The sequence below is a fragment of the Cynara cardunculus genome, assembly GCF_001531365.2.
Source record: "Cynara cardunculus var. scolymus isolate 2C chromosome LG 1, CcrdV1, whole genome shotgun sequence".
Taxonomy (NCBI): Eukaryota; Viridiplantae; Streptophyta; class Magnoliopsida; order Asterales; family Asteraceae; genus Cynara; species Cynara cardunculus.
Window position 1 is genome coordinate 19,638,391 of NC_037528.1, and position 20,120 is coordinate 19,658,510.

Genomic DNA, 20,120 nt, shown 5'->3' on the forward strand with positions numbered 1-20,120 from the left:
ACCGAAAAGTTTAAAATGGTGATGAAAATATTAGCATGAATTGACATGGAAACTGAACCGACTTATATTGATTTATATGGCGTGTTACTCTGCATAATCAACATTGTGACTTAAAACGATATCAATCTATATATTGAAGGTATGTACTAGAACGTGTTTGATGATGGAACAAATTTACGATGCTATGTAAAAATGATATGGTTGATGATATTAATTTATGGTTGATGATATTAATTTACAAACAATTATTGATTGATTTTGCGTCTAGAAATACTCAGAAAAATGGTTTTATATGAATTATTGTTATTTCTTGAATCCAGTTTGTTATTTTTAATGATAAAAAACAATATATTAAAAAAAATGTACTTATCGAGAGCTTCCTTTACATCTCGTCAAAATGCCAATAACTGACCTGGAGACAAGAGTGAGACAAACTAAAAAATTGTTAATATACCTTCATTTGATATAACTCTAATATGATATTTGTTTTAATGGTCAACACCGTTCATCATCACTGTCGCTACCACCAGTGGCCATCGATAGCCACCGTCGACCACCATCAGCCACCTTCACTACTACAACCTCATCCACCAACTCCACAACCACAGTCGATCATCTCTACCATACCCACCACCACAACCATCGACTACACTAGCATCACCCACCATCACCTCTACCTTCAACACGTTGGCCACAACTACCTCCTCTAACATTGTCGGTCGCCGCCAGCACCACCACTGTCCATCATCTTCACGTCCTCCACAGTCACACTCGTTGACCAACTTGCATCTACCTCCACAACCGTTGTCGCTGCAACAACCTCCATCGCACCTCTTGTGCACCATCTTTACATCCTCCACATTCACCGTTATCCACCATCAGCACTATCAGCTACCGCTACCATCGTCCACCACCTCTACCCTCACCATTTCAGCTACAACTACCTTCTCCACTACTGCCAACCACTACCACCACCACTGTCCACCATTTTCACATTCTCCACAGTCACCACCGACTCTACTCCCACCACCATTTTCGCTGCAACAACCTCCACCACACATCTTTCCTAAGGATATTTCAAACCGAATAAAACATAGTTTTTCCTGTACGAACCGTTTTTTTCCGACTATCATTAATTATATCAAATTCTTCATTCAAATTTGATACCATTATATATGTATGTATTTATGTATATTAATATTGTGTAAAAATAACTTATCATATAAAATCATGTTCAGTCTTGTCATGTCCTATTATCCAATAGTGTTCTATCCAATCATATATCTGTACCAAAAATCTGGAATCAAACCTTTTTGCCCAAATGAAATTACTTGCAGTGAATTACGATGTCCGTAGGTTTGGTGGGGCCTTCAAAGGATGCCGTTTATTAATTATTTATGAAATCAGTGATGTATTAAATTGTTTTAATGGCCGATTAGATACTTTCTCTGTGTTTTGTTTGTCCAATTGATAGACGGTATGTATATGTGTTGTTGTCATGGTGCGTTAGCGTTAGCTCCAAAGCCGTGACAAATACCTTATATTCAGCATCTCCTCCATTTCAGATTCTCTCTGCTCGCCCAATTTAAGCCTTCAAAACCCGACATAATCACGGATTTCTCTATCTTTTCAGCTAAAAAGGGCCTCTCTTCCTACATGTTTTCTTAGTTCACATGGCTGCCTCATCAACATCTTCCACTTCTTCTCTGTGTTTTCCGGCAACTTCTGCTGCCGGAACCCGTAATTCTTTTCCCACCAATGATACATTCTTGAGGTGTCGCCGGAGCCGTCAATTCACCCAATTGAAGGTTCATAAGTCTGTTGTTCGCTCGGATTTGGACAGAGATGTTTCAGACATGAGAAATAATGGTAACTTGGGATATATATAATGATGTGTGTCTGTTTCAAGTGTTCTTTGTTTTGATTAATAACAGTCACTGTGCTTCTGGTTATTAGGCAGTTTTTGTATTTCTTACCTCTCTAATATTAGATATTTTTTGTTGATTTCTTCCAAATTGCTTGCGAAATTCAAATATGAAGTTGGATTTGTTACTAAGATATCACCAGATTTTGAAATTGAACTAGTTGGTTAAAAGTATAATCTAATTAGAGTTCCTTATGGGAAGTTTTCAATCCCCATATCCGACGTATCTATTTTTCTTCTTCTGGAATTGAGGGAGTATAACTGGTTTTCTATTTACTGTTAACGTATATATTTTTATATAATTTGATCACCTGACAATCATTGTGTTATTTATGGAAGTTTCATTGGGTCGTTTTTCCATTACGTTTCTCAATCCTATTATCTTGTAGTGACTACAAATTGGGACGAGATTTTTTGGCGTCATGGTCCAAGTTCTGTTGATCTTTCATGAGAAATTTAGGCTGCAATTTTTACACCCACTTATAAATTTTGATGAATGCATAGGATTATTGGACGATGATATCTCAGCTCTTACCATAATTGTGATGAGATATATACATGAACTTCGCTAGTATTTTATTTTACACATTGGTTTCCAGAACCACTAGAATAAAATTGTGGGAGTGCCTAATGTAAAGGCGAAAGTTGCTGTGATGTTTACCTTATTTCCATATGTCAATTTTTTAGTATCATAACATGGTATTGAGTTTAGCTTTGTTGTTGTGTTACTAAATGATCAGCTCCAAAAGGACTATTTCCACCAGAACCTGAACATTATCGGGGGCCCAAATTGAAAGTGGCTATCATAGGTGCTGGCCTTGCTGGCATGTCAACTGCGGTGGAGCTTTTGGATCAAGGGCATGAGGTTTTTTTAAAAATTTTCTTTCATGCCTCTTTTGATTTGGCTCACAATATCTTCTTAACCATCTTCCGTGTATGGCTTACATTAAGCACTACAGCCTGGCTATTAAAAATGTGATGAAATGGAAGTTGAAAATCTGTTGCTTATGGCATCTGTTAATGCATGCCTTATGGTGCTTTCTGATGAAAATTTACTAAAAGATGTTAAATACTTCTCACTGTTGGACAGTGAATTTGTGTAACCATGTTTTATCAAGTTTACACGTATGAGATCACATCAAATTCTCACCACACTTGAACTTCTCTAACTCTACAGGTGGATATATATGACTCAAGGACCTTCATTGGCGGAAAAGTGGGTTCATTTGTTGATAAACATGGAAACCATATTGAAATGGGACTACATGTGTTCTTTGGTTGCTACAATAATCTTTTCCGTCTTCTGAAGAAGGTGAAATACTTGGTTTTACTCTAGTGATCTATTATTAAGCTAGTTAAGTGATTGTACAGTAAAAGTTGGGATGCATAGAGTAACTGGCAAGTACAATCCAAAAACATGCCCTGGGACAGTTTTCTTCCGATATTAGGGGAGACTGGATTTGTATTGCTCCAAATGCATGCATATGTTCCAACTTTTCCGGTTATGTCAACCTACTTTGTCTACTTAAAAGTAGTCATGAGATAGATCATGCGAGACCTAGTCCAGATGGTACACTCCCAGTTTGAAGCAGCAGGTGTGGCTGTGTTTTGGTGGTTGGTTTTCAGGAGGGTTTGGGTCTGGTATCAGGAGATTCGAGTTCTGATACCATGAAAATGTTAAAAAAAGCATAATTATGTCATTGAGCATAATATCGAACACTAAAAAAATATGAAACTATCTTGTGTATAGTAACTTTCATTTGACCTTCAAATAGTTGTAACAAACTTTTTCTGGCCTAGTTTGTCAGCCGAGACTAGTAGGAGCTTCACCCTTTCATTTGTGAGCATCCCTCATGTAAATGTGATTCCTATCTTAGAACTTCAATGAAGTGGTTGTGATTTCTGGTGATTTCAAGTGCTGATTTCTCAGCATTATCTCTTGGAAGCTCTAGAGACGATGTTATCAGGAAAACAGACCCTTGCATCCTAAATGTAACATAAATGCCGCCTTTCCCTTTTTGACAATCTTTTAATCAAAAATTACCTCTTTCCCATTAGTAGTTGTTACATATAATTGGGTAGCATTAACTTGGTCCACGAAGTCCTCTATTTTGCCATTTTGAGGGATATTTAGATACCATACTAGTAGTCACACTTCCATTAAACTATATTCCGTATCAAAATTTGGATTTGTTTTTGGAATGAAGGGAGTATTGGACTGGTCAAATTTAGATACCATACCTCAGATTCTGAACAATAGGCCATTGTCTGTATTTATTTCAACATGAGTGTCTTCTACCACTTTAGGAGTCTTCATAAAACCTTTGTCAAATTTCTTGGCCATGAAATATTTTGACTCCGGTTTCTGACTGCCCTCTTGTAATTGCTTTAATTTATAATTCAGCATAACAAATTAAAGATGATGGATAGGGATTTGAATTCTTTTGCAGATCTGAAAAAAATGTCACTACTGAGATGTACATTGTAAGGATCGTTTATAAGTTTTCTGGGTTTTGTATGTTACCCAGGTTGGTGCTGAGAAGAACCTCCTTGTCAAGGATCATACTCACACTTTTGTTAACAGAGGAGGAGAAATTGGTGGTAATTTTTGAAGCTTCGTTCAAAAATTCTTCATGACTTGACTTACGCTTTGAATATGTTTCTGTTACATACTTGATATAACCTTGCTTTTATGTACTCTCTGCAGAGCTTGATTTCCGCTTTCCTGTTGGGGCACCATTACATGGAATTAACGCATTTTTAACTACAAATCAGCTTCAGGTAACATGCTGTTTGTGGAATTAATTCCCTATTAACTAGGCTACTCCTCAATCATATATGCTAGTTGTTATGATAGTAGCATATTTATGTTATGTTGGAAAATATTGGTACATAAGCAAAAGGCTCTTCCCTCTTTGTGTGATTAAATGAGCAGAATATAAATGTGAAACATAAGTAGACGAGGACACCAAAGGTTTTACATGAATATGGAGGGAAGGAAGAAACCATGGGACCAAGGCCCAGAAAATATTCTACAAACAAATTTAGTAGGATTACAGAAGCTGTATGTAGCATAAAACTAGAGGATATCTCTCATAGGACCTCTCCCAAACTAGATGGATTGCAACAATTGACAATTTCACAAAAAATGGTGGACCGCTCAAATGAACACTTGAAATATGCAGATGATCTCTCTCTCTCTCTCTCTCTCTATATATATATATATATATATCTTTCTCACTCTTTCTGTAGGATTATCTCACTTGTGTTTTGGATGCAAAACCCCTCAAAAACTTATGGGTCTCCAAGGTCACACCCAATTCAATGGTGAATCAAACACCCTTCTACTTTGTGAAGACCCCAGCCACATCACTTTCTTTTTTGTTTAATTGTTGTGGGGACCTCTAAATAAGCAGGGAAATATAACATGTCCTCTTATAAATAGTTGTAGAAGTTTAAAAATCAACACGGTATTATGACTACTTAATCAAATCTATTTAAACCGACGATTTACCATTGTATATATGTTCCTGGCAGCTTTCTATGAGTGCCATAATTTTGGAGCAGGATACAAATAATTATAAATCAAGTTAGAGAATTTAGAAGCATCCAAATGATCTTGATACAACATAATCAGTGCAACCTAAAAGTACGCAGGTTTTGGCATTCTGGAAGAGAACGTAATGTTGGAACATATTCTGGGTGTGATCTTAACTGATGATGACTTTGTAGAGAAAGGACTTTTCACAGGAAATTCCTTGATTCGTAACTAGGTAACACTAATACACTATTACCATAAGCTTCTGCATAAACCTAATCTTGAAGAAAAGGTCATATGATGATGACTTGCCTAGATGGATGGCTTGCACCAGCATACAAAAACATACTTCTCAACATTTCCTTTGGCATTACGTAGGCTTCTGCTTTAGTGTTTCTAGCAGGCTTAATTATGCACAGTTATTCAACCTTTGTGCATTGCTGCTATCGATTTCAGAACTATTTCATTCCTTGGCAGGATACCATGCTTTCGATAGATAGCAATGGCTTGTCCTTTTTGTAACACTTAAAGAGGAAAGGAAGCTTATATTATATCTCGTGCCCTAATCATTTCCCAAATATGCACAAGTTAGGATTATGAACTTACTCCTTATCTGTTATATTATCATATTGTGATATGCAGCCATACGATAAAGCCAGAAATGCTGTGGCTCTTGCTCTAAGTCCAGTTGTGAGGGCACTTGTTGACCCGGATGGAGCAATGACACAAATACGCAACCTGGATAATGTAAGAACCATCTATAAAAGTTTAATGCTTTCATCTAGTTTTATGTGTTTGTTTCATGGAGGTGATAATTTACAAAGTTACACTGCCTCTGAATGTCTCGACTCTTTTCGCAGATTAGCTTCTCTGAGTGGTTTATGTCTAGAGGGGGAACACGTACGAGTATCCAGAGAATGTGGGATCCTGTTGCCTATGCTCTTGGATTTATCGACTGTGATAATATCAGTGCACGTTGTATGCTCACCATTTTCTCATTATTTGCCACCAAGACAGAGGCCTCGTTGTTGCGCATGCTTAAGGGTTCTCCTGATGTCTATCTGAGTGGTCCTATCAGAGACTATATCATAGAGAAAGGAGGAAGGTATGAGCAAATAAAGTTACTTTTGGTTACAACACAACTGATCCATCTAAAGAATAGGACTCAAAATTATATCTCACAATAACAATATGAAAGAAATCCATCTCAAGCAGCAAACATGAAATAAAGACCTTTTATCAAGTCAAATACCAAAGCAAATCCTGGTTAAAAGAGAAGTCCCTATAATGCGAGTATTATAAAATATGCCAACTCTAAACTTCTTAAGAAATAGCACTGGCCCAGGCTTCTGCAGTTCTGCTATCCTTACTCATATATTGCAACCTTTTACGTGTCTCTGGATCCCTGTCAATTTTCTTCATTAAGCGACAAGCTTTAGCTGCACAAGTAAACTGGCAGTATAATTCAAAGCAACGAGGATCAACACCAGCAACACCTTGGTTTACATGTGGAAGCTCGATCCAAGAGATTAATGAACCTTTGAGACACCAAGCATAATATCTATGGTCATAACACTCCAGGTTAGATATGATGACAACATGGTTTTGCTAGCAGCATTTCCAAGGGAAGCTCAAACATAAAGGCAGTTACCGGTGGCAAAAGCTTAAAAGTCTAGAAACTTACCTGCTCATCAATCATCACCCATCTGACTTCTGAGATTATTTACTGGGGAGGGTTGGGGTAAGTAAATTCTAGTGGGTGGTCTAACATGTTCTGAGAAATATTTACCATCCGAAAAGAGGAAAAAAAACGGAGTCTTTGTCTAAAGAAATGCGTTTAAAGATCTTATCGAAAACTTACAGCAGCTTGCCAAACAAAGGCTAAAAGAAAAAAGAACAGTCGGACAAGTGGGGAATGTTGGGGTGAACCAGAAAAGTTTGGGTAGAGTTAAACTTGGAGATGGAAGTCTTCTTTCGTTTCTCAACAGTGAAGTAAGACCAAGCTGTTGGACTTGTCAATAGATTCATAACTTTTAGAACACAACCAATCTCTATTCAAACCAACAAATAAGTACTTGGTCCAAAAAAATCCAAGATAAGCTATCAGAAAAGATGAAAAGGAATCAATACCCATAACTGTGGGGGGGGGGGGTGACCAGTCTTACTCTCTCTTGACTGCAAAGGAATGCAGGTTCCAAGTTGCAATTAGGTATGGTTCATGTATGATCTTGTGGTCCAAAAGGCTTGTTTATTGTATAATTACTTTCATAATTATCAAAGGAGAGTAATGTGTGAAAAAAGGAGAAGGATGGATGAAGGAACATATTGTCATATCAACACCATGGAACTGTCGACTGTGAAAACATGCTCCCACATAATGTTGCACAAAGGAGGTCCTAAGAACAATCTGAAAATTATTCCTCATCACAAGAGGTATCTCTAGGGTTTTTCATGTTCATGATAGAGTAGAAACATGTTAAAAATAAAATTCCTACATAGAAGACTGTTTAGCATGGTATGAGCTTGAGGAAGATGACTAATGCTAAACTGATGATGATCTATTTTAGGTCATAGATTCAGAAATAGGGTTTATTAGGGTTTCATATAACCATACCAAGTGGCTATCGTGTGTACTTCACAAATAATAGAATTCCCCAAGTAAGAGGTGCTTTTTTCAGGCTCTAACTAGTAATATTGAATCAGAGCACTAGGTTACAAGCTGGGAGAGTCACCTCAGGGAAGGAGAAGTTTGCTGTCAGCAACTGCGTAAGCCTATACAATTTTCTGTTGTGTTACTTTGGTCCATTCTCTAAGGTTTTGCTCTCTATCTCTGAACATCCTTGTCCATGATCTCCTGTCTTTACCAGCTGCTAGTTTTCAGCCTCTAGTTTTGTCTAACTCCACTGTCGTATATTCACGATCAAACATGCGGTCTATCCCAGGGTACTGTCTTCAATGATGCACCCTCTGTAATCCTTCACCAGATCTGCTTCTGTTGTCATTTGTCAACATATGTGTAATCTGCAGCATCTCTTTAGTGTAATTCTTCAGCTTGATTTTGTTGTCATCTATCTCACCTTGTGATGTCTGGATAGAGGAAATCTATGGTTGGCTCTTCTGTTTTGTTTTTTTATTTGGAACCATAAAGAGAGAGTGAAAGGAGTCGTCAGTCTTATCGTGTTGACATCCGTCACCTATTATCTGGGCCAACACCTTTCAGACTTGGTGCTGCAACGACACCTGCTGCATCTGCTATGCTGACACACCCATCAGACCAATCACCTCTTGTCAGATCTGTTTGTTACCTATTAGATCAAGCATATTAGTTATTCTGCCAAAACATGTTACCCCTGTTCGTTGTTGTGTCTACGTCTGTTGGACCTGTAGCTGGTCCATACCTAATGAAACACATCCAGCAAGTGAGTAAAGAAGCACACCTAGCTTATCCCTGATGAAGTCCATCTAACTAGTTCCTAATGGAGCACATCCGGCAGTGCTAATGAAGAACATGCCCAAAAGAACACATCCTCATCCATAATAGATCATTTTTGTTGAATCTTAAACATTAGCAGCTGATATTTGCCACTGCCACATTTTCCTTGAACTCTAATATAGACTTGTTTCTCTACTTATTAAATGCCAGGGATTCTGTTTTAGTTGGAAACTGGTCTAAAAAAAATTCTGCTCCTTTGATATTGTTTGGCATCTAGCTCTTCTCTACATCAGGAGCAGCACATTAACATGTGTGAGGCTCTGTTTTTGAATTCTTTAGTTATCACTACTAATGGAAAGAGAGCAAAGTGCGAATATGTTGTTTCAGATATTGCTATTTATTTGTAACTTATATGCTTATTGCTACTCCAGGATCCATCTCAGATGGGGGTGCCGGGAGATTCTCTATGAGAAATCAGCTAACGGGGAGACATATGTTACAGGACTTGCCATCTCTAAGGTACAGTCATTCTCCTATGTATTTAAATATTGGGGGTTTACATAAAGGTTACTTATGCAGGAGATGTTTAGGGAGTTGGTCTAGGAGGTTCAGGCATAAGGTGGCTGGCATTAGGAATATTTAAAATAGAACCATAGCTCAGGTGGAGAGTGAAGCGAGTCAGTGAGGGCTCTGGAATTCCAGAGAGGGAAAGTGTGTATGCCAAAATGCTCATGGTAATGAGACTGTCTTGTTGATTACCCTGGTTTATGTGTGCCACAATGATGATAGATGGTCTAAGCTACATTTTATATCTGCTAATAGCCGAGGATATTTGGTTATTTTATATTGTTAGGAGGGAAACATCATGGGTGAGTCATTGATTAGATATGGGATTGTCTCATTGGTCTGTGTATCTTGATAAATGGTCCATGCTACATCTCTTCTATATTATGTTCGTGACAGAGGACAGATTAGTTTAGGTTTCAAGCAATTTCCCACGTCTTTGTAATCTCCCCAATCTGCTTAGTGGATTCTTCTCTTGTCGCCATGGTTTTTTTTTCCTGCTAGAGTTTCCAAGTAAATCTCTGTGTTTGATGGTCTATCTATATTTCCACTGATTTCTGCAATTTGGCACAACAGTGGTGGCTCAACATTTGGTGCATGACAGGTCTAGAACCACTACCTTTATTAAATTCTTGATGAACAGATTAATGAGAGTGAAAAGAATCAAGATAGAATAAACAAAATAGGATTGACTTGACTCCCACTACAAACGGGGTCTTTTTGGTCTGAGAAATAGCAAGTGCAAGCCACCTAGTATTATTTATTTTAAGAATTAATTCCATAGGAACTATTTGAGATTTACTTCCGATTCTTTTTTTAATCCTTTACACTTGAAAAATCCCTATAAAACAATTCAACTTTCCAGAATTACAATGTTTTAATCCTTATGACCTGGAAGCTTGCTATTGTAGCTTAAACCTGAAAAACATTAATTGCATAAAAACCCATAAAGGTTTTAAATTATTTAATATTTATATACGACACATGCAACAAACTCACACACCCTCCTCACCTTTAGTGAGGATTGAACCCCTGAACTCTTGGGAGGCCATATGTGTAGATACCGCTAGGCCAAAGGCCCTTTGGTCCATAAAACTCTTCTCAAGTTTTTATTTCTATATTTATTTTCCCTCTAATTTGAATATATAGTTTAAAATAATTTTACCTTAATATACATAATCCAAGTAGTTCAAACCTGTTTTAATTTTACTGTTTTTGATTTAATTATCTCTTACATTTGTTGTTAATTTAGTTTGATTTTCTTTTTCCTTCTTACAATCTTTATCTCAATTTGTTTAATCAACCTTCATCCATTAATTTTAGAATTGTTTTCGTTTGAGTGAGTGGGTATGTTTATGTTCTTACTTAATTCCAAGTTTCCAGTTGCCCCACTTAAAAATCCGGCAGTTGGTGAAACCTCACAGCTTTTTTACGATCTTTCTTTTTTGCGTAATGCCGAAATTGTCTGCTCAAATTATTGTTGGCAGGTTAATGTTGATGTTTCACATTGATCCTTTTACATGTATATATATTCGTAATAAAAAAAGTCATTTAATGCGTTCTTCATCGAACGTTTTGTTGATTACCCATGCTGTTGAAACCAGATTCACTTAGAAAATATTGCAACTCTTTTACCATATATAAGTTTGTAATAAAATGATCCTTTCTTATATATTATGATAAAATGAAATCAATGCAATAAGGGAGCTCTTGATGGTACTGTGCATTCCATTAGTGTGAAGATTACTGACGTCTTTGAGCTTTTCCAGGCTACTCAAAAGAAAATTGTGAAGGCAGATGCATATGTAGCAGGTTTGTATCTATTAATATCACCTCATCCCCCAAAAGAAAGAAAACAGAGAAATCTTTTCCAAAAAAATTCAGTAATTAACACAATCCCATCAAATGGCAGCATGTGATGTCCCTGGTATTAAAAGACTTCTGCCGTCTAAGTGGAGGGATTGGGAATTCTTTGATGATATCTACAAACTAGTTGGTGTTCCAGTTGTGACAGTACAACTTCGGTATAATGGTTGGGTAACAGAATTACAGGATCTAGAACGATCTAGGTGAGTTTGTATGTCCAGATCCCTTTCACACCGAGGGGTAGATGTGCTTCCATCCCCCCCAATCTTTAAGGATTTTATACAGATGGGGAAGGTTCAAATGAGATTTTGAGAACCATGAGAACTAGTATATGCAGATATATGCATTGATGCATATACACTATTGAAATATGTACATGTTAATTATCATATTTATCAATGTATATGCATTATATATATAGAGTCAGGTTCAAGGGAAAACAGCAAAAAATGGCTAACTGAGGAACACTCTAATAACCTTTCATTTGTTCTGTATACACATGTGCATAAAAGTAATTGAAACGTTTCTTGGTTTCTATGCACGTTTGCATTTTATGCACATGTGCATACTGGACAAATGAATGGTTATTAGGGTGTTCCTTAATTTTCGATTTTTTGGGGTTTTCCCTTGAACCTGAGTCTATTAATGTATATGTACTATATATAAATGTACATATGCATTGGTGCATATACTCACTTAAATTCATATAGTGTATATGCATATGCATATACTGGTTCTCACGTTTCTGAAATATTTATAGTTCTCATGTGAACATTCCCCTTATACAAATGTTGTTTCTAAAGTAACTTCTTAATTTTTGATTTCTAGGCAATTGAGGGAAGCTGCAGGTTTGGACAATCTCCTATATACCCCGGATGCAGATTTTTCCTGTTTTGCAGACCTAGCACTGGCTTCACCAGAAGATTACTATATTGAAGGACAAGGCTCATTGCTCCAGTATGCGATGCTTATAAACTTCAACTCCTTAATTCTTATGAGAAGAACATTTATGCGTTCTTTACACAATTCCAAACACCCACGCACACATTTGGTTAGGAAACACATTTGTTTTTGAGAACTGAAAGGGGTGAAACACAAACCTGACTTCAAACAGGAAACTGCTACGCTATGAGCCTGGTGTTACCCCTATGGCTCACATATGAGTATGGCCAATATATTGTATGCTGCATTTGTTAGCAGTTTAGTGCATCTATAACTCACAGTACTCTTTTACTGTGCAGATGTGTGCTTACCCCAGGGGACCCATACATGCCTTTACCAAACGAAGAAATTATAAGCCGGGTTGCAAAACAGGTTGGTGGCAGACATCATTTTTATTATGTTTCTAAGTATTTGGTTATTCAAAGTGTGAGAATATGTGGAGCCTCTTAGATTGCTCTCCAAAAGAGCCCTTGAGGAGAGAACGATGGTTCCAGCATCATATATATATATATATATAGAGAGAGAGAGAGAGAGAAGAAATGGTCCAAATCTAGCGGACGTGGGACTCTAAAATACAGTATATAGTATTTTAAGAAGAGTTGGCGCTTGATTAGATTTTTCTGAAGTGCAAAAACTATGGGATGAGGGCGTAGTGATGGGTAGAAAGTTTCATAATGTGGTCAGATTCTTATGGTTTTTAGTCGATGGAGTAGGTTTTGGCTCTCTTCCCATCTTCCCAAGGTCTTGAAGTTACCTGGTCATCGGTGGTGAAGATTGCACAATCTCTGTATCGAGAGGGACCTGGTAAAGATCCATTTAGACCTGACCAGAAAACACCAATCAAGAATTTCTTCCTGGCGGGTTCATACACAAAACAGGTCTTTTTTCTTGGCATTTTCATAAATTCCGTATATATATAACAATGAAGTCTAGTCTTTTTTAAGTGTAGATTGGAATTATATTAACAGTTATTGGGGTGATGCAGGACTATATAGACAGCATGGAAGGGGCAACATTATCAGGCAGACAAGCTTCTGCATTTGTATGTGATGCTGGAGAAGAGCTTGCAGGCTTAAGGAAACAGATTGCATCCATTCAATCCATTGGAGTTGATGAGCAGCTTACTCTTGTTTGAAATTAAGTATAATGCTTCTTGTATAATTGATTGGCTGGGTGAAGTAAAATAAATACATCCCCAATTTATTTTATTTTGATTTAAAAAAAATCACGGATTTATAGTTTCTTATATTCGGTCTCCAATTTCTGAACTAGTAATGAGTGGACTAGAAATGCACAAAAAGCCGAAACTCAAGCCTGAATGGCCCTGAAAAAGCTCGAACCTAGTGAGCCTGAAGTCCAGGCCACACACATGACACATGTATGTAAGTGTAAGTTATATAGTTGTACGTATAGATATACATTTATCAATCACATCACATACGAACAATATCATAATCGTATCATTTGGTTGCATATTTACAATGACATTTAGTGTTGTTAGCTTCTGATGCATACTGTTTCAGGTTGACCCTGCCCACTAATCAGCTAGGGGGACCATTGCATGGGGCGCTACTCGATAACCCACAAGGGGGCGCGACCCCCTTGACCTCGTCATTAGTCAATCCTGAGTTGAAGTTAGCTTTATTTGCACCTCATAACACGTGTTAAAGCTTGACTAAAAACCCTTTAATCTGATAAAAATCTCAATAAGACCAAATGACTATCACACTAAAGATGATATATCAAAACTTTTCAATACACATATGATTAGGGGTGCTCATGGGTTGGGTTGACATTTGAACAACCCAACCCAATGCTTGCGGTTTGAAAAATCTTAACCCAACCCAACTCAAATCAAAGTGCAACCCAACCCAACCCGTACGGGTTGTTCGGGTTAGTCGGGTTGATACTTTGGTACATTAAAATATTCTTCTAACCTTGAATCTGTTATTTCTTTTTCATCATCAACCATTTGATACAACTTATCCATACTTCTTACGTATATTACATTCAGTTAATTTTCTCAATTTACATATAAATGTTCACAGTTACTGAATATATATACGAATGAGTTATATAGAGATGTAAATAGATTGAAAATATGTGTATATGAAGAGCATACATGATAGTATAATCGTCTAATGTATATATTATTAGAAATTCAACAATCATATTAAATCTAATAAATAAAAGAATATCAAGTTCATCGGGTTGGGTTGAGTTCAAATAATAGTAACCCAATATCAACTCAATACCTACAGTTTGACAATTTTACAACTCGATTAGACATCGGGTTGCTTCGGGTTAAGTTATTTCGCGTTGGATTGGGTTGGATTGATCGGACTTCTGAGCACCCCTACATATGATCACTCAAAGTTGGATCAATAGTTATATTTATATGTCAAATATTTTTCAAATTTGGAAGCCTGTATACGTCTCAGTTAAATTTTTTTTTCCAAAATCTCGTCGTTGAAAAGTATAGAGTCAAACTGCAAAAATTCAATATATCTGACATGGATATCTAAAGTCTATAATATAAACGTTCAAAACACTAACAAAAAGTATTTGAAACTTTTAATGAAATTACGAACATGTTTGACACTCGAACCTGAGAAAATTCTTTCATTTCAACAACATTCTTTGTTTTCAAAACCACGATCAAAGATTTACGGTACAAAAAAACTACCATTCCTTAAAGCATTTTTTACTTTAAACTCAATCAATTGTACATGAAACCTATCTCCAAAGACACTAATGTGAACAGATATTTCTTAACTCATTCAACTCACCTTATTACCAATTGAGCTACACGTCAAAGACCTAAATGTCTTCTTAATGATGGAAAGTACGGACAAATGTGCAAAGACGATTATAATTCGAGATATGTTAAATCATATATTAATTAACCGGAATTTTTTTAAAAAATTAAAACATATGCATTCATATATACTTAGGAGTTGTTTGGCAGTTGCTGAATAGTTTGGTACAAAATGATCAAGTGGTCAGAATAATTAAGAAGCTCTCATGATATAATGCAAAATGAAATATAATTGTTTACAATGAAATTAAGGCGCCAAATGGTTAAGGGAGGCCCATGATACAAAATCATTCAAGGGATTTTAGAATCATTAAGAGACATATATTTTTTCTACCAAATAAGATTCTCCTTTTAACGATTCAAATAATACATCTTAATACAACTATTAAAAGGTAAACAAACAACCTTCTGTGAACATATTGATGGTCAATCTAATTGGCACCATGGCCCACATGCTATGGCCGCCATTGAACCAAATGAAATCAAGACAGATAAAAAAAATCGATAATAAATTCGATATAATTTCTTGTATCTATTTACTGGGTCTAATCCTTCACGAAAAGTAAGAAAGTCTGCAAACATAAATAGACTTGGGATCATGTGAGACCAAAGGTTTTTCATGAGACCCATAAGACCAATTCCTAACCCTTGAATTAGATTTACGGTCTGAACATTCATAATCATCAGAAGACTTCTCAATAATCATAAAATTGCTGCCATACAACTTAGACCATTAGATCATCAGCTTATAAAACTAATCAATGAACATAAATTGGTTGGACGGGTCCATAAACCCAACCCAACATAAATATGACGAGAATTAGGTATTAGAAACAGATGTAATGGACGTAGTCATATTATACAAACATGAAGAACTCGAACAGAGGTGCAGATCATTGCACCTCGGATGGAGTCACTTGCAACTAGTTTACTGGAGTTGTAATTGCTCTCGATCTCAGTTGTGGCAACCTCAAAAGTACCATACATCTTCGTAAATCTGTTGTTTCGATCGATACAAGAATTGAAACTCATGTTTTCAAGAATCTCCTTGGAGGAAAAAATCCCCCTTTCGTATATGTTCATCTTAATCTCCATTAATTAACATTCTGGATCTGTTCAGCACCATAGATGATCATCCATTGGTTCTTCAAGATCCGAATATGTCAAAGAAGAGAGATTAAGATTAAAAAGGGAAGTTCTTCTGAAATAAGCAATTGCTGCGATGGTACTTCTGAGCATGCCACAGCTGGAATCGAGAGTAATTAGGGTTTCCAGAAAACTTGTTGCGAGTGATTGAGATTCCATCCCAAACACAACCATCCGCACTTCTGTTCCAATTCATCATGTTGGGATGATGACTAGAAATGAGTGATTGTCGACGTGGGTGATGGATTTGTGTTTTAAGGCATAGAGCAGCAAGGAGAAGAAGAGATAATGTTGGATGAGATAGAGAAAGAGAAAGAAAAATAACACAATATTTAGTTATTATCTTTTTAAAATATTATATTATTAAATTTAAATTAAATTTTAATTAAAAAATTAATTAAGAAAATTACATTCGAATTTTTAAAAAGATTAATTTGATACTGATATCAATATTTTTTTTTTCAAAATTTTATGGTATTTTTAAATTTATATTTTATTCAAAAATAAAAATATTATCGTTTTCTCATAAACACATAAAAATGTATTATATCGACATAAAAAAACGAAACACTAAAATCAAGATGTGTCTCGATGCATTGCACGAGTACCCTTAGAAGGGTACTCGTGCAATGCATCGAGACACATCTTGATTTCAGTGTTTCGTTTTATTCTTTTTTTATGTCGATATAATACGGTTTATGTGGTTCTGAGAAAGCGATAATATTCTTATTTTTTAATAAAATATAAATTTGAAAATATCATTAAATTTTGAAAAAAAAATATCGATATCAGTATCAAATTAATCTTTTTAAAAGTTATTATGTTTCGGTGTAATTTCCTTAATTCAATTTTTTTCAATTATAATTTAATTTAGGTTTAGAAACAAAGAAATTTAATTTTGGTTTAATAATATAATTTTTATAAAGATAATAACTAAGTATTTGTTAGAACTCAATGATTATGCTAATTATATTTTAGATTTTTTATATTTAAAATGAGATGTTTATCCAATATATTTGATTATCTTTATCTGCAGTTAGTTACACGAATTCAAATATGGAGCTTTAATAAGTTGTACTTATGTACAATTTACTTGTAATCTTAAATTTTAAGTAATATGGATCAATAAACAGTACTTCATGCATAAAAAATGATTTTTAAGAGTTTTTGTCAAATGCTTTATAATATAATATAGATTAGAAGGAAATTTGTGCAATTCAGCGAGATACATCTTGATTTTAATATTTCATTTTATTCTTTATTTCAGTCGATATTATAGTATGGTCTTATGTGATTTTATAAAAACAATAATGTTTTTATTTTTGAATAAATTTGAAAATATCATAAAAAATTGACAAAAATACATCGATATTAGTATCAATTAACTATTTTTTGTGTAATTTTTCAATTCAATTTTTAATTATAATTTAATTTAGGTTCAATAACGAAGTAATTTATATTTGGTTTAATAATATAATTTTCTTATAAAGATAATAATTAATTATTTTGTTAGAATTCGATAATTATCCTAATTATATTTTAGATTATTTATATTTTAAAATGAAATATTTATCATCTATTTGATCATGTGTATCCCTAGTTGGTTACACGATTTTAAAAATCGAGCTTTAATAAGTTATATTTATGCATAATTATTTGTAATCTTGAATTTTAAGTAATATACATCAATATATGAAATTTCATGCATAAAAAATGATTTTTAAAAGTTTTTATGAAATGTTTTATAATATACTATAGATATAGGATATAAAAATTAAAAAAAAATACATAAAAACAAAATACTAAATCATAATAATTTACACAAAGAACTCAATAAAAACGTGCACATTTTAAATATTTGGTAAACATGTGGAAAAGATGGTTTCACGTGTTGCATTTTTATCCACAAGATGTTGTGGTCCTTATTGCTCCACTTGCATATCGACACCACACTTTCTTATTTTTCTGAAATTACGTACATTCGATAATATAGCTTTTATCATGTTAATTTGGTTCATGTGAGACTGGATTATTTTTATGAAAAGCGATTTTTATATTTGAAATTTCACAATAAAATGTTGTGAAGGTGAAAAAGACAAATATTCATAGCAAAAACACTGTAAGTAAGGGTTATTTTCACAGTATTTTGTTGTGAAGTTTCAAATGTAAAAATCATGTCAAATTATTATTGACACTATTTAACTAACATAATAAATTGATATGGACTTAATGCTTTGTTTGTCTTGTAGAGTAGAGGTAGACCTAGAACTTTTTTTTAAGTAATGACACCATTTAACTATAAAAAAATATAATTTATTTTTATATAAAATTACTATTGGTCTGATGGTTAGTTCTTCGTTTTTACAAAAATATTTGAGGTCACATGTTCAAATTTTTTAATGCAATTTTTTTTTCTAAAAACATAATAAATTTGAAATTAAAAGCTAAAAAACTAAGAAATGACAAACAAGATGTGAACATGTGCCTAGGGTGGGAGAAAGACATGCAAACCAACTCTACCAAGGAAAACTTATGTTATTATTGTAGTTTCAAAATATATACGGTTGTACACAACAAAATGATACGGTGACACCCTTCATGACCCTATAATTTTTTACACTATGACAAAGGAACTAAGTGATGCCTGTTCCGTTGTATCGTATGGAGTGGGTTCCGCCCCTGTTGTAGAGACCATGTTGAATCAATAGATCGTTATCTACTTGGTTGCAAGGCCGTCTCGTCATTATGAAATATCATCTTTTAGTGATGGAATATCAACTTCGTTCTACCTTCTCCTATCTCCGAGTTCTTGATCTACATGGTGGGAGACAAAACCGTAGGATTGTCGAAGGGTGTGTGTCAAGCGGTTTTTTAGATTGCAACTTATTCTCTTTGAAAATTCAAGAACGCTAATTGTATTTTCATATTGCGCATGGTGATCTTTGCGGTAACATCCAGTTTTAACCATCCTACCGGATTGATTCCGAGCTAAAGATCAGTCTATTTCAAGACAATATAGTTTAGGTTCCCTTCTTTTGCTACTTCTTGAGACCTTTCCTTTGCTTGTTTCCCTCTTTGGTATCTGTTCCTTGCAGTTCTTTAGTAAGAATGTTATATTTTGGCTTTTTAATGTTATCATGTCTTTCCTCAAAAAAACATTATCCTAAGTAATGTATTCTTTTACGTGAAAATACTAACATAAAGTTTTACCGGTGGGCTGGAGATGCTCCTAGTAACTAACACCGTATATTGTATCTGAAAACATTTGGATGTTTGGATAAAACATGGTAAAGATCTCTTTTTAAAACCTCACAACCCGACCCTCCCTTTTATTCTACAAGACACCTATTCCATCTTCAGTAATCGCCTATGTTGCTACAACGGTCTAAGTCCAAAATACGGTCAGTACTGTGATTTGAAATAGTGAATATTAGAAACGATTAATAAATAGAGGGAGCAAGGACCACGGTTAATGAACGGAGATGGTTGAATGCTCGATGATGTTGAAAACCTAAATCTTATAATTGCGTACTAGAAAAATAAATAGAAGCTCTGGAATCAGTCGGCTCACATAGTGGATTGATATATTCAGGTTAATCAAAAAAATAAATAAATAAATAGAAGCCCAAATCATTAAAATAGATCCAATATAAGTCGGTTAGACACTTGGACATAAAAAAAGCCCTACCACAAATAAGGGTTACGCGGACCGCTATTTTTGCTAAAGAAATCGGCCATTTAGCGGTGAGTAGCATTGCAATTCTCGGCACCCCTAAATGGTCGCAACTTAGGGACCGTTTACCAAACGTTTACTCTGGTAAATGAACACCAAGTCTTTTTACCAGGACCAAGAATCTTACCCGGTAAGAGCGAGACAAGGACCAAGAGT

The 20,120-nt window shown here is 35.0% G+C and overlaps 1 protein-coding gene across 3 annotated transcripts; it reads left to right on the forward strand.

Annotated features, from left to right (window-relative positions):
* The first annotated feature begins 1,536 nt into the window (after positions 1–1,536).
* Positions 1,537–13,511, forward strand: LOC112509585 (zeta-carotene desaturase, chloroplastic/chromoplastic). Of its 3 annotated transcripts, none has more exons than XM_025114610.1 (14): positions 1,537–1,869; positions 2,665–2,789; positions 3,102–3,236; positions 4,453–4,525; positions 4,632–4,705; positions 6,105–6,209; positions 6,323–6,567; positions 9,327–9,414; positions 11,229–11,271; positions 11,372–11,528; positions 12,154–12,282; positions 12,567–12,639; positions 12,981–13,145; positions 13,253–13,511. In XM_025114610.1, the coding sequence occupies exons 1-14, from the start codon at positions 1,674–1,676 to the stop codon at positions 13,400–13,402; spliced, it is 1,758 nt and encodes a 585-aa protein (XP_024970378.1). In that variant the 5' UTR covers positions 1,537–1,673; the 3' UTR covers positions 13,403–13,511. The 3 variants fall into 3 exon arrangements, with proteins under 3 accessions (XP_024970378.1, XP_024970387.1, XP_024970397.1); XM_025114619.1 differs by having other exon boundaries at positions 4,453–4,522; XM_025114629.1 differs by lacking the exon at positions 2,665–2,789 and having other exon boundaries at positions 1,782–1,869.
* Positions 13,512–20,120: the final 6,609 nt, after the last annotated feature.